Source organism: Brachyhypopomus gauderio, unplaced genomic scaffold, assembly GCF_052324685.1.
Source record: "Brachyhypopomus gauderio isolate BG-103 unplaced genomic scaffold, BGAUD_0.2 sc49, whole genome shotgun sequence".
NCBI lineage: Eukaryota > Metazoa > Chordata > Actinopteri > Gymnotiformes > Hypopomidae > Brachyhypopomus > Brachyhypopomus gauderio.
The window spans coordinates 52,501-67,500 of record NW_027506874.1 but is presented as its reverse complement, the minus strand read 5'-3'; the positions used below and the strand labels follow the sequence as shown (position 1 = coordinate 67,500).

At 44.1% G+C, this 15,000-nt stretch overlaps 1 protein-coding gene across 13 annotated transcripts in view; it reads right to left on the bottom strand.

The window, feature by feature from the left end:
* Positions 1–15,000, bottom strand: part of LOC143487703 (NACHT, LRR and PYD domains-containing protein 3-like) — a 267,073-nt gene that overhangs the window by 222,546 nt on the left and 29,527 nt on the right. For all 13 annotated transcript variants that reach the window (XR_013124337.1, XM_076986787.1, XM_076986788.1 and 10 more), the window contains exon 12: positions 14,355–14,531. Coding sequence is in view for 12 of the 13 variants with exons in the window: in XM_076986787.1 (XP_076842902.1) it covers positions 14,355–14,531 (177 nt within the window). In the remaining variant the exon portion in view is untranslated. The remainder of the gene's footprint in view (positions 1–14,354; positions 14,532–15,000) is intronic.

The following is a 15,000-nucleotide window of genomic DNA, read 5'->3' as shown; positions in this document are numbered from 1 at the left end:
ACTTCCTGGATGAGACGCTCCGACAAATCTGCCCCCTACGCGTCACCGAAGCGTTTTGAAAGCTGATTTGTCCTTTTATTACAAAGCTGCAGCGGTTCTGCTTTGATTTGAGTGGTTTTTATTGGTCTGAAGGGAGTAGTGACTTTGAGTGACAGCTTTTACAACCTCTCACCGGCGAGGTGCGAAGGGGAGGGGGGGTGGGCTCCCTAATCAGCCTACTGAGACAATCTGGCGCCTTAGAAGTGATTGAAAGCTGTTTTAACCAATAGTTTACTTCCTTCTGAAGCTAACTAGCCCTCATTTGTCATGATTGGTGGATGATTTCTTTGTAACGAGGCTTCGTAAACTCTCTAGTCATTTCCAATGTGGGTCCGCTAGCATAGCAACGTAAGCTAACCTTTGCTAACCTAAGCTAAGCTAAGCTCCCCAGAACACACTGTTCGGCGAAACTGAAGAAGTCATGGATCATTTTGTTTGTTTTTATTTCCATTGTGGATACTTTTGAACATCACAGAAAATAACAGGATTACTTTTGGTGGAATTTATTTACATTTTTCGGATACGACGCCAACCCGGAAGTGGGAATGAACACCGGCTACGACGCGATTCAACGCACTCGTGAGTAAAAATGGATAATTTTACATAAGCGATTTTGTACAAAATATATAATCTAATACTAAACATGAGATTATAAACAGTATTGGAGCTTTTGAGTGCTGGAGTACTCTGTATTGTGTCGGATGCTACCGGAGTTGGCGACGTAAGCTTAGCTTAGCCTGTCGGACTATATTGGACATAAATATCATAACGTTCATAATTGGACATGGAATTTATTCATTGTAATTTTCTGGTCTTTCTGTAATATGTGCAACGTTGTTGTTTGTTGTAGCTCCTCGGTTTCGTGTAAGGAATTTGTTAGCATGTTAGCTTAGTTGGCTAATGGTGTGTATGGGGTGTGGCATATTTGGACATGGGTTTGGTGCACTGAACACACCTTGGATAAAGCTGAATAACTTTTCAATGCTTGCATGGATTTGCTTCATTTTTTCTATGTTGTCAGAGATGCCCTGGTGAATTATATTTTCTTTTTCTGACTAGATTTGAATAACTATGTGAATATACATATGTAACCAGGTTGATCTGTCACTTGTATAATTACACAAAATGTACTGTATTTGTTTATCTGTTTATCTAGTTGTGAATATGTGGGATCCAGACTCCTCCCCTTTCTGTTTTCTTCTTTTGTGGTGTTTCCCCCCAAGTATAAATAGCGACCACCCATCTTAACTCCCCCCTTTTCATTTTAATATCGTGGGAGAGGTATGTCACTATTTGTTATCCACCCATTTTATTTCAGTTATGGTGGTGATGGGGAAATGTTTTACAAATCTGTTATTTGTGCTTCACTCACTTTTCTTCTATTATGTTTTTAGAGTGCTGGAGTGAGTTTGTCAGCACTGTTCAATGCACTTGTTATGTATCAACAGGTATGTGCAGCAAGGCATGCGCGTTGCGCGCGCGGCCCTTTTCATTGTAATATCGTGGGAGAGAGTGCTGGAGTGAGTTTGTCAGCATTGTTCAATGCACTTGTTATGTATTAACAGGAGTGGCTGATCGAATAAAAAGAAGATCGCCCTACAAAGATTGCATGTGACGGATAATTTTTACACAACGCAGAAACACACCGGTCACACTTGGTGCCGTTCGACCCTCCACTTCGCAGACCTGCGTTCATCAGTTGGCGCGGACTGCTGCACCCCACCTGTCATCGCGGGCCGCACTTCTGGATCTTCCCTGCTGCTCTAGCTGCTGCTAGCCGTGCCTTTGGACAGTGTTGCATTCATCAGGTTTTATTTTTCTTTCTCTTTTCTTTTCTCAAAGTTAGCGATCGCGCGGTTTGTTGCTGATATCGCAAGCGAGTGATTATCCGTTATTTTTGAATGTATATGTCCCGGTATATGTTATATTGATGGTCGTTGGTCCGACGAAAGTTTTATGTTTGATTTGGATTTTTATAATTTTTTTCCTTCGTGTGTCGCATGCTATATTTGAGCGGGAAGTTTGTTTTTTTTCTCTTTCTCCTTCTCTCCCTCGCGACTGTACAGTACTCTAGCTTCACTCCTTTTAGCGCCATTTTGAGTTAGCCCGTTTCGCTTGCTGTTAAAAAAAAAAAAAAAAACGACTGCCGTTACTATGGCTGAACAGAATTTTAAGGAGCCTTCGGATGCACTTGGTTTGGGAAGGGGTAGGAAATTATTTTCTTTTGGTAGGGGCAGACCAGTAGCCGATAGCGAATATGAACACGATATTCACCATCCGGACATACCGACGTCGGACCCAGTGGCTAGTTGCACCCCTATTGTTAATACACGGACTCGGCCCACCCAGGTTATTTCGACTGAGGCGTTTAGCAGTATGATCGCAGATCTAGCTAAGGAAATTGGCGAGAATGTGGCTGCGAGTCTTGCCGCCATTGGCCTCCCTAGCCCTCCCACACAGAGGACTGCGAGCAGCCAATCAGGCCCTTCTGATCCATCCCAGTTGAAGATTGTGGTCCAATCAGAAACTAAAACACCGCCATACTTTAGGGGAGATGGTACAGATGCATTCTGTATCCAAGAATGGGAGGATATGATGAAGTGTTACTTATCTAGGTCCAATTGTGAGACACATGCAGAGAGGTTTGATCTGACTATGTCCAGATTGTCAGGCAAGGCTAGAGACGTAGTGAAAGTATCTCTTCGTTGCCGACCGGAGCTAGGTGATGCTGACCTACCGGCTGCAGTGTTTGATATCCTCAGGCGCAACTTTAGCAAACTGGCCTACTCTAGTCTACCCATGAAGGATATTTATAACACTTTGCCACAGCCCGGTGAATGTGCTATGGATTACTGGATCCACTTGAACAAATCTATTGATGCAGCTAACGAGTGTCTCCGCAGGAGGGGTAAACTAGTTGAGGATGCTGGTGCTGAGGTTGCCATGATGTTCGTCACTCACTGTCCTGATCCCAACCTCTTTCTAACATTTCAACTAAAGCCACCAGAGGAATGGACTGCGGCCGAGGTACAGAGACGTCTGGACAACCATGTTGGACAGACTAGAGGTTTGATGGTTCAGTCCCAGCAAACTATGAGCATGGTCTGCTCTGCCCAGACTCAAATTAACCCCACTTGCCAATACACACGTGACTCCCCTGTAGCGGTTGGTGGGCCAGTGAATCATTTCAATTCCCCATCCGGTCCTGTTAGTGATCAGGGTCAGGTTCAGCCTGTAGTAGGTCAGCAGAGCCATCTTTCGCCCGGCACTCCCGTTATGCAAACGTCATGTGCTACTCCAGCACCGTCTGCAGCCGAGCATGCTACCCAGCAATTGGTGGGTGTATTTGACAGAGTTTTGTCTTTGTGCACTTCATCTGTTGGCAGCAACCCGCGTGCTCGTGAGCGGTTTGACCGATCTCAGGGCCGGCGAGACTGGCAGCAAGCTGCATGTAGAGTCTGTAAATCAGCAGAGCACACAACACACGCACACTGCAAGTTGTTTAGGTTGTGTCTTACCTGTTTCAAATCTGGCCACATGAAGCGCGATTGCCCGTTAGTGGCTCAGCAGTCACCCAGACCCGTGCCTCTTCCAATTCAGCAGTCACCCAGACCCGTGCCTCTCCCATCTGATGCTGATTTAAACTAGCTAGCCCATGTGATGAGAGGGTAAACATGGACGGCATTAGGGACACCCTCACTGAAGTGCTGGACCCATTTTCTATATATATGAACTGTTGTGAAAGCTTTCCTAATGATAAAGTCATTTTTGAGGGCTCGCAGAAGCTTGGGGGAGCTAGTGAATTGTTCTATACTCCGGTTTTAGTAAATGGTCAGGTAAATCTGAGAGGGATGCTTGATTCTGGGAGCATGTCGTGCACTATGAGTACTGAAGCGCTGAACAAAATAAGGGCCGCTGGTATAGTGTTGAATCCTCAGCCTGTCCCAGAGAGAGTAGTGTTTGTTGGCTGTGGTGGCCTCCTTACACAACCGGATTGTATCTATGAGTTGGATATCGAAGTCTGTGGTGGTAAATTTACAGTGCCTACATTTCTAGTATCAGGGCAGCGGGATGAGTTGATTGTGGGCAGTAATGTACTCCGCCCTATTATCCAAATGATGAAATCTGATCCGAAATACTGGGAGTTAGTGTCCTCTAAGAGTACGGACCCAGAGTGTGAACAGTTCCTCCAGCTCCTGAGCTGTGTTTCCCAATGGCAGGGTTCAGATGACCCAGACAAGATTGGCACAGTGAAATTGAGGCAAGCAGTCACCCTGCTGCCTCATCACGAACACATAGTGTGGGGCAAGCTGCCACCCTCGTCCCCTATGTCCCCGGGCAGCACGGTTATCGTTGAACCCTCTTCCACCCATTCCTCTCCGAGGAACATATTGGTTGGGCGGGTTGTGACACCTATGTGGGGAGACCGGTGGATCCCAGTGAAAATCTTAAATGCCACGCATGTGCCTGTGTTGTTGAAACGCAATACAAAAATTGCTGACGTCTTTGCATGTACTGCATTGGAGGACTTGCCTCTTTTTCAGGGCCTATGTGAAACTCGTTGTGTTCAGTCAGAGACGCCACTTGAACCATCGCGCTCTTTGTCTGATTATGTGCGACAACTTGAGGACTGTGGGCTATCTGATATTGACATCAGGGGTTGTGAGGTATCAGATGAGTGGCGGAAGAGACTAGCTGACCTAGTACTGTCTTATCAGGACATATTCTCCAGAGGCAAGCTGGACTGTGGTGAAGCGAAGGACTTTGTGCACCGCATTCATCTCACTGATGAACAACCCTTCCGGCTACCGTACCGCCGTGTGCCCCCAGCACATTATGAACACTTGAGGGAAGTGTTGAGTGACATGGAGATGAAGGGCATTATCAGTAAGTCCATCAGCGAATATGCTTCGCCTCTAGTCATGGTGTGGAAGAAGTCTGGTGACATGAGGATATGCACAGACTTCCGCCGGCTTAATGCAAAAACAGTTAAGGATGCCCACCCTCTGCCACATCAAGCTGACTGCTTGGCATCACTTGGTGGTAATGCTTTCTTTTGTTCTATGGATTTAACGTCGGGGTTTTACAACATCCCCCTTCATAGATCTGACAGGCATTACACAGCTTTCACCACGCCTTTGGGTCTGTACGAATATAACCGTCTCCCACAAGGTTTGTGTAACAGCCCGGCGTCGTTTATGAGAATGATGCTCAGCATCTTTGGTGATCTAAATTTTTCCAGTCTGCTATGCTACCTTGATGACTTGTTGGTGTTTGCACCCTCCGAAGGGGAGGCCCTGGAAAGGCTGGAAATAGTTTTCCGCCGTTTGAGAGCCAATAATTTAAAATTGGCGCAGAAAAAATGTCACTTCCTCAGACGGTCCGTGCAGTTTTTGGGTCATGTGGTGGATGCGAGTGGAGTCTCTGTTGATCAAGGGAAAATTGAGGTCATTTCCAACTTCCGGAAGGAAGATCTCATGGATTCAGATGGCTGCACCCCGTCACAGCGGAAAGTGCGCTCCTTCCTTGGCATGGTGTTATTTTACCGGCACTTCATCCCGGGGTGTTCTCAGATTGCCAAACCACTGTATGCACTGACAGCGGGTCAGAAGAGGAGAATTAAAGGATATGGAGGCGGTAAGGCTGGTACATATCGGGTGTTGTGTCCTCATGACTGGACTCCGGAGTGCGAAAGAGCATTTGAGGAGCTTAAGTCTGCGCTTTTGAACTGTGTGGTCCTGGCTCACCCTGATTTTGGGAGGCCCTTCATTCTTTCAACAGATGCTTCGCTGCAGGGGTTGGGTGCAGTTTTGTCACAGGTTCCACCTGGTGGAGACAAGGCCTGTTGCCTTCGCCAGCAAGTCTCTCAGTCACAGCCAAACAAAATACCCAGCACATAGGCTCGAATTTTTGGCCTTGAAATGGGCTGTGTGCGAAAAATTCAGCCACTGGCTTAAGGGCCACAAATTTACTGTGTGGACCGATAATAACCCCTTAACTTATATTTTGACCAAGCCAAAACTGGACGCCTGTGAGCAACGGTGGGTTTCCAAACTCGCCCCGTACTGTTTTGACATCAAATACGTCCCTGGCAGACACAATGTGGTTGCGGACGCACTGAGTAGAGTTCCTTTTGTGAAGCCTCTGTCCCAACGCCTCCTGTCAGAACCGTACTCTGCATTGCTTGATCAGGTCTGTGATGTGGGAGACGAGAATGTGCAGAGTGCGTTTCATTTAACCTGTCAGCCTCAATCCCTGGAAAATCCACCTGACTCGAATGCTGGTGAAGTCACCATGTCAGAAGGTGAAACCTCTGCCTTAATGTCTTCTGTTAGAGACTGGGATGCAGGTCCCTCACAGCATGCTGCGTCTCTGGTTGATCACCTGTCATCAGTGGCTCCACCTAGTCAGGACGTTTTCTCTGAGTTGCCTTTGACTGATCTCCTTTCCCATCAGGAGTCAGATCCTGTTGTTTCCAGGGTAGCCTTCTATGTTGGGAGGCGACGCCGACCTTCAAGGCGTGAGCGTTGTGGTGAATGTGTGCAGACCCTTAGGATTCTGAAACAGTGGGATAAACTCACATTTTTGGATGGCATACTCTACCGAGTCACGAGAAACCCTATGACTAAACACAAGAGGTTCCAGTTTGTTGTACCTAACTCCCTGAAATCGCTGGTCCTGTCTGGTGTTCATGACAACGCGGGTCACCAAGGTCAACCACGCACACTCTCATTAGCTCGCCAGCGCTTCTTCTGGTATGATATGGAGAGGGATATTCGTGACCATGTAAGAAACTGTCACAGATGTGTTCTCAGTAAAACTTCAGAGCCTGCAGCAAGAGCCCCTTTGGAGAGTATTAAGACCTGCGCTCCATTGGAACTTGTATGCATTGATTTTTGGTCAGCTGAGGACAGCAACAACAAATCTGTAGATATTTTGGTGATCTCTGATCATTTCACTAAATTGGCACATGCGTTTCGATGTCAAGACCAAACTGCACGGACCGTTGCAAAGAAGCTTTGGGATGAATTTTTTTGTGTTTACGGTTTCCCTCAGCGCATTCACTCCGACCAGGGAGCAAACTTTGAGAGCGAGCTAATCGCGGAGCTCCTTAATTTGTGTGGTGTTCAGAAATCTCACACGACTCGTTACCACCCTATGGGCAATGGACAAACGGAGAGGTTTAACCGTTCTCTCGGTAACATGTTGCGGTCTTTACCTCCAGGATCTAAACAGAAATGGCCGCAGATGATTCAGTCGATGACGTTTGCATACAACTGCACTGCCCATGAGACCACCGGATTTGCACCATTCTATTTAATGTTCGGTAGGGTTCCCAGGTTACCGGTTGACCTCCTGTTTAAAAATGTCCTTCATGATAGTGACGTCTGTGATTATAACGCCTATGTTACATCTCTGGTGGATAATTTGCGTTCTGCCATGCTTTTAGCGCAGCGTAACAGCATGAAAGAACAGAAACAGCAGTCTGACCAGTATAACAAAAAGACCAAGGGTCTTCCTCTCTCTCTTGGGGATCAAGTACTGGTAGCTAACAAAGGGGTTAAGGGGAAACGGAAGCTTTCTGATAAGTGGGAGCCAGTTCTTTACACGGTGGTAGCCTCAAAGCCTGATCTGCACGTTTACAAGATCAGGGATCGAGAGGGAAATGAGCGTGTGGTGCACCGCAACCTACTCCTTGATGTGAGCTTCTTGCCTGTCACTACAGACACAGACGGTTGTGACTTTCACCCTGCTGGTGATTTTGCTAGTGATGTAACTGGCTCTGGTGCACGTGAGACTGAAGTGACTGTTGTGGACACTGGAGCAGCCACTGCTGCATCTTCTCTAGCCGCTTCTCCCTCTTGGTGCAGTAATGATGACCGCACAGCATCATGGGTTCAACAGCAACCTTCTGCTGTGTCGAGCTATACTGTGGAATCAGATTCCTGTCCTGAGTCCTGGTCCTCTGTCCCTGAAGGGCCAGTTGATTCAGATGCTACTGTAGATCACCTGCCTGTTCTCCACTTCATTCGTCCTTCTGACGAGCACAGCACCGACTTGAATAGTAGGTTCACCTCACGTTTTGGTAGGGTGCTCAGACCTGTTTGCCGTTTGATAGAGTCTATGACTCAAAGAGAGTCGCTATTTGACACTGAGAATGTTCGCTCACCTTTAATGAATGTGTGAATTTTTATATATATTATTATTTTTATTATTATTATTATTATTATATATACTCTTTTCTCCACCTGCTGTTTGATGGATAGTTGTTTGCTTGTTTTTTTTCTCATGTGTTTTTATTTCCACTTTATTGGAGGACAACTCCTCCTAGGATTTCCCAGTAATTGTATGTGACATGCATTTTGAGGTGTAAATGGCACCTCTTTGTGTCTATGGGGTATCCTGGGGCCTTGCCGGGCGCCAGGCGGTCCTCAGGTCTCCTAGCCCTTCATTTGGGTAGCGTTTTGCTGACATATGTCACCGTTTTCTTACTGGTTCATGTAATATTGCTGAGTGTTTTTGTGCGTCTTGTGATTTTGTGTAATTCTGGGGGGTGAATGTAACCAGGTTGATCTGTCACTTGTATAATTACACAAAATGTACTGTATTTGTTTATCTGTTTATCTAGTTGTGAATATGTGGGATCCAGACTCCTCCCCTTTCTGTTTTCTTCTTTTGTGATGTTTCCCCCCAAGTATAAATAGCGACCACCCATCTTAACTCCCCCCTTTTCATTTTAATATCGTGGGAGAGGTATGTCACTATTTGTTATCCACCCATTTTATTTCAGTTATGGTGGTGATGGGGAAATGTTTTACAAATCTGTTATTTGTGCTTCACTCACTTTTCTTCTATTATGTTTTTAGAGTGCTGGAGTGAGTTTGTCAGCACTGTTCAATGCACTTGTTATGTATCAACAGGTATGTGCAGCAAGGCATGCGCGTTGCGCGCGCGGCCCTTTTCATTGTAATATCGTGGGAGAGAGTGCTGGAGTGAGTTTGTCAGCATTGTTCAATGCACTTGTTATGTATTAACAGGAGTGGCTGATCGAATAAAAAGAAGATCGCCCTACAAAGATTGCATGTGACGGATAATTTTTACACAACGCAGAAACACACCGGTCACACATACTTTGTGAAGTTCAAGTTCAACACTGCATTCCTGACTTTCCGGGCATATTAGCATATGTAAGAGGCTCTAAAATAAAACACAATTATGGGAATATGATATTGAAGTGAATCAATGTTCCCCCAACTGTCTACTTCAGTTTGAGCCCTGAATGATAATTTTCCTATATGTACAACTTGAGATATCTAGTTTTAAAGTGAACTAGTACAAGAATCTGAAAAACTTAAAGAATGTCTCAAAATGGCCGCCACAGATAGTGCATGCAGTATCAAATCAAATCAAAGTTTATTTGTATAGCGCTTTTCACAACACATGTTGTCACAAAGCGCTTTACAGGATTTAAAAGGTTAACAATACTATGGGTCCAGAACCCTAATGAGCAAGCCAAAGGCGACAGTGGCGAGGAAAAACTCCCTATGATGGTGGGGATTAGGAAGAAACCTCGGGAGAACCAAGACTCAAAAGGGAACCCATCCTCCATTGGGCGGCCCGTTAACACACAAATTACACAAAATACAGACAAATACACAAGTCACACACAAATCACACAATCAGACTAAGTAAAGGTAAAAATGAAAGTTCTGGGTTTTGATATTGTCACTGTAAATGTCTGTTGATGAACGCCAGGCTTTCATTCCATGTCAGAGCAGCGATGCTGGTATTGTAGGCTCCGACTGCAATGTTACTCTCCAGGTGAACCTCGGAGAAAAGATACGAGATGTAGTAACTATGTAACAGATTAATCAAAGGCCAAACTAAACAGATGAGTCTTTAATCGAGTTTTAAACATTGAGACTGTGTCTGAGTCCCGAATAGAGGCAGGAAGATTATTCCACAGTTGTGGAGCTCTAAAAGAAAAGGCTCTTCCACCTGCTGTGATCTTTTTGATCCTAGGAACAGTTAATAACCCTGCGTCCTGCGAGCGAAGTGAACGCGCTGGGTTATATTGTTCAATAAGTTCACTAAGATAGTCTGGAGCTAAGCCATGCAGCGTTTTATATGTTAATAAAAGTATTAAAACAGTTTCGAGCTGTGTTCAAAGCTGAGTTTAAAGTTGTGTTTTGAGCTACTTTAGCTGTGTTTTGAGCTGTGATTTGAGCAGTTTAAAGACCCTCTGAGCTCTAGGGGCCTTTTTCTACACCTGTGAAATGAAGTTCACTTTGTACCTTTAGGTGAACAATACTAAGGACAAGTGAGACAGTTTGTTTATTTCATAAACAGCATAACTGACATCTGTAACCATTAGAAATACGTAGTTCAGTACTTTATTTAGGACACATTTCTTTCACTCTTGTTCAAGTTCCCAAACAAACACCTGTTGCCCAACAGCCCAGAGCAAACGGAGCGCTGTGCCCCCTTTGACCACTAGATGGCGGCAGATGAACGAAATCAGATTGTAAAGACGTTGGTCATTTTCTACATCAGGGATGAGCAACTTCCATGATAAAGAGGGCCAACATTTTTTCAGCATTATTATTGGAGGGCCACATGACCACGCACTTCAAATAATTGGATATGAAAGACACAACAAATTATTCTCAATAAGAACACATTTTAAATGAATTCAGATCTGTATGTTTATTGCACCAACATACATCTATTTTCTGCATATAAATGCATTAACATGTCCTTAATAAGCAACAAAGACAAAACAGTTGCTTAATAAAAAAGTGCAGAAAGGAATTTGAACTTCATATCAAAGATCTGTAACGCGTAGCGCGCTGCGGAGCGAGGAGGCGGACACAAACGCTGAGAAGAGCGAGATTTAATAAGGGGAATTCCATAGGCGAAGTCGTTTGTACACGGGTCAAAACGGGAGAGCCGTCCAAGTGGTCAACAGGACAGGCAGGAGTCGTAACAGGAGAGCCATTCACAACGGAGAAACACAACGGAGACGGAAAATACCAGAACAGCGATGACAGATAATCCACAAAACCGAACAAACCACAAATAACCGACAACGGGCGAAACACAGAGATACAAGTACACAGGACTAAACTAGACACAGCTGAACACAATGACGACACGGGCGTGGCAGACAGAGGGAAACCAGGACAACAGACACGCAGGGCGGGATAACCGGGCAAGGAACAACACCGACACGGGAGAGGGGGGCGTAGCCCTACGTGACAAGAACAAAAAAGTCCTGCTCTATCGGTTTTTTTTCTTTTAATTATTAAATTATTGATGTATTTGCGGGCCGCACTGAGTGAGGACGAGGGCCGTGTGTGGCCAGTTGCCCATCCCTGTTCTACATAATTTACAGCAGCGTTTCACATCAACACCTTCAGAACTTTTTATTTGTAAATGTTTTCCCTGTTGTAGGTCACGTGATTAAATTAAAGAAGGACCATAATAATCTAATGATGTAGGAGTCTAAAAACATACCTACATGTACACACACACACACACACACACACATTCATTCATAATAATCTAATGATGTAGGAGTCTAAAAACACAGCTACATGTACAGTTATCTACACACACACACACACACACATTCATTCATAATAATCTAATGATGTAGGAGTCTAAAAACACACCTACATGTACAGTTATCTACACACACTCATTCATTCATAATAATCTAATGATGCTGGAGTCTAAAAACACACCTACATGTACAGTTATCTACACACACACACACACACTCATTCATTCATAATAATCTAATGATGCAGGAGTCTAAAAACATACGTACATGCACAGTGATTTTCATCTGGTGATTTGTGGACAAGAGAAACATTGAAATGATAAAGTGTGTATGGATGAACTGATGTCAATACCTGTAGTAAATAGGGATGCAAATTATCGATTAATTCATTAATCGTTAGTTGATTGATCTTATCGATCGACTTTCGATTAATCGATAAGCGGCGTTTTCCACCTGAATTTCAGTGTTTCAATAGGGCTTTTAAAAATATTAGCTAAATATACTGCTCAAAAAAATTAAGGGAACACTAAAATAACACATCCTAGATCTCAATTAATAAAAGTCTTTGAAATCAGTTGAAAATCTCTCATTTCTACCCGTTGTCTGTTCCATTTGCACAAGAGCAGTTGAAATTGATTCACAATCAGTGTTGTTTCCTATCTGAACACGAAGTGTGGATGACTTGGAGTTACATTGTGTTGTTTAAGTGTTCCCTTTATTTTTTTTGAGCAGTGTAGTTAAAACACTTTGGTCAAAAAGTATATATTATATTATGATAATTATATTATATTATATGATATATTGCTCAAGTAATTATGCATTAGGAATTTTTTATGGTATAACAAAATACATTCTTTCATTTAAAAAAGGAATAAATTAAGGACTGGCTCCGTTCTTGCATTTGAAACATTAGACATTTTAAAAAATGTAAAAAAAAAATTTAAAGAAGAAATTAAATAGAGAGCCAAACAGAATATTATTGAGCCTATGCTTGGACAATGTTTCTAGCGTTGTAGTGAACACATGCTGTAATGCGACCGGAGAGTGCCCAAGTCTCCACAACATCATTGAGCTTGTCAGCTAAATTGTCAGCGGTGTGTCTGTCCGACATGTTCGTCGTAATCAGCACTGCAGATTTTAGCTGCCAGTTCTCGTCAGTGTAGTGGCACGTCACGGTAATGTAACTTTCTGTTGTTAGTCGTCCAACAATCTGTTGTAAGGGCTACAGCAGTAGTGGTAGCTAGCTTTGTTTTAGCTCACTCTTCATTTTTCATAGCGAGCTTCGAAAACGCTCGCCTTCCCAAACTTTTAGGTTGACCAGGTGCACTGGTGATATGCAGGACAGCTGCATGCATGGTGTTCAAATGATAATTGAGTGAGCTAGTGGAACTGTTGTACTTCAATACCGCATTACACACAGAACATTTGACTTCTTTGCCTAAATTAACAATGTTGAAATTGTAGCGACTACTACTCCTCGCAGCGAGTTCCCTAACAGACAGGCACTTGGCCCTTTAAGTAACACTGGGAGAGCGGCGCCTGCGCGCGCCAGGGGAGGGGAAGAGAACAGTGCTGTTGTTTGAGTTGCGTGGAAAATAAAGTTTCCCTCCTCGGGATTTTCTGGATTACGCAGTTTCTGCCTCGTTTCCCGAACCCGCTTCAAAATGGTCCCACACCGCACGTCTTTTCGCCCGCTTCATTTTGTTTTCCACTCTGGTCTTTCGCGACACGTGTTCACCTCTCGTTCTTACACTCTGTTCAAGTTACTACAGGAGCGCTCTCTAACGATTAATCGTGATTAATACATTTTGATCGAGTAACGTCTTAATCGACAATTAATCGAAAGTCGATTAATCATTTGCATCCCTAGTAGTAAAGGTTAAATTATGGTCTACACTGGGCTTTACATGTTTAATTCATATATATTTATTACCTTCAGACTACATTTTATAAAGATTGGAGTAAAATACACAACATTATCTTCACACACACACAAGTTCCTGGTTCACTTTCATATTGCGATAATTCCACTTAATCCACCTCTCACAGTGTTGATGGTTATGAACTTAGAGAACATAAAACAAAAATATAAAAATATCATCACAATCACGTGTATGTGTGTGTGTCTGTATGTATGTGTGTGGTTGTCCTCTTCGTTGTATAAAGTGCCATATTTTGTCAATTGTGATTTTTTACACAGCAATCAAAATTTGTCCTCCGCATTTAACTCATCTGTGCAGTTAACACACACCAGTGATTACTAGGGGGCTGTGGTGCACACATGCCCAGAGCGGTGGGCAGCCCTAGCCCGGCGCCCGGGGAGCAGTTGGGGTTAGGTGCCTTGCTCAAGGGCGCCTCAGTCATGGCCTCAGGTCTGGGAATCAAACCCACGACCCTCCAGTCCCAAGACCAGTTCCCTACCACCAGGCCATGACTGCCCCATGAGAGACTCAGATCAGGTCAGATCAACTTCAGTGTCTCCACTGAAGTGGTCTGATACTGTAAGACAGAGAATAGGACAGAATCAGACATGAACACATACTCATCACACTCTATACAAAAACTCAATCAGTGTAAACACTCATTGTAGGGTCTCCAGTGTACAGTGTGGATCCTGTATGTGTGTACAGTATGTGTGTATGTGTGTGCGTGTGTGTGTGTACGTGTGTGTGTGTGTGTGTGTGTGTGTGTGTGTGTGTGTGTGTGTGTGTGTGTGTGTATATAAAGAGTCAATAAGTCAGTAACTCACTCTAGTTTCTCCAGTGTACAGTGTGGATCCTCCAGTAGAGCAGAGAGCTGCTTCACTCCTGAGTCTCCTGGTTCACTGTAGTACAGATTCAGCTCTCTCAGGTGTGATGAGGGGTTTGACCTCAGAGCTGAACACAGAGCAGCACAGCCTTCCTCTGTAATACTGCACCAAGACAGACTGTAGAGAGAAGGAGAAAAACTCACACTTACACATCAACACACATGGGAACACAAACATCTCTCTCACTCCCACACACACACCTTGCCTCACACAAACACACACACACACACACAGAGTTACTGGTTCACTTTCATATTGTGATAATAATTTCACTTATTCCACCTCCACAGCTCCATAACATCACAATGAACTTGGAGAACATAAAATAAAAGTATAAAAACATTCATTTTATTTTTTCTGAACCATTTTACTGAACTTATCATATGGCAGCAGTTACAGGACAAGTGTATGTGTGTATATGTGTGTGTGTGTGTGTGTGTGTACGTGTGCGTGTGCGTGCATGTGTACGTGTACGTGCGTGTGTGTGTACGTGATGTGCGTGCGTGTGCTTGCGTGCGTACGTACGTGTGTGTGTGTGTGTACGTGATGTGCGTGTGCGTGCGTACGTACGTATGTGTGTGTGTGT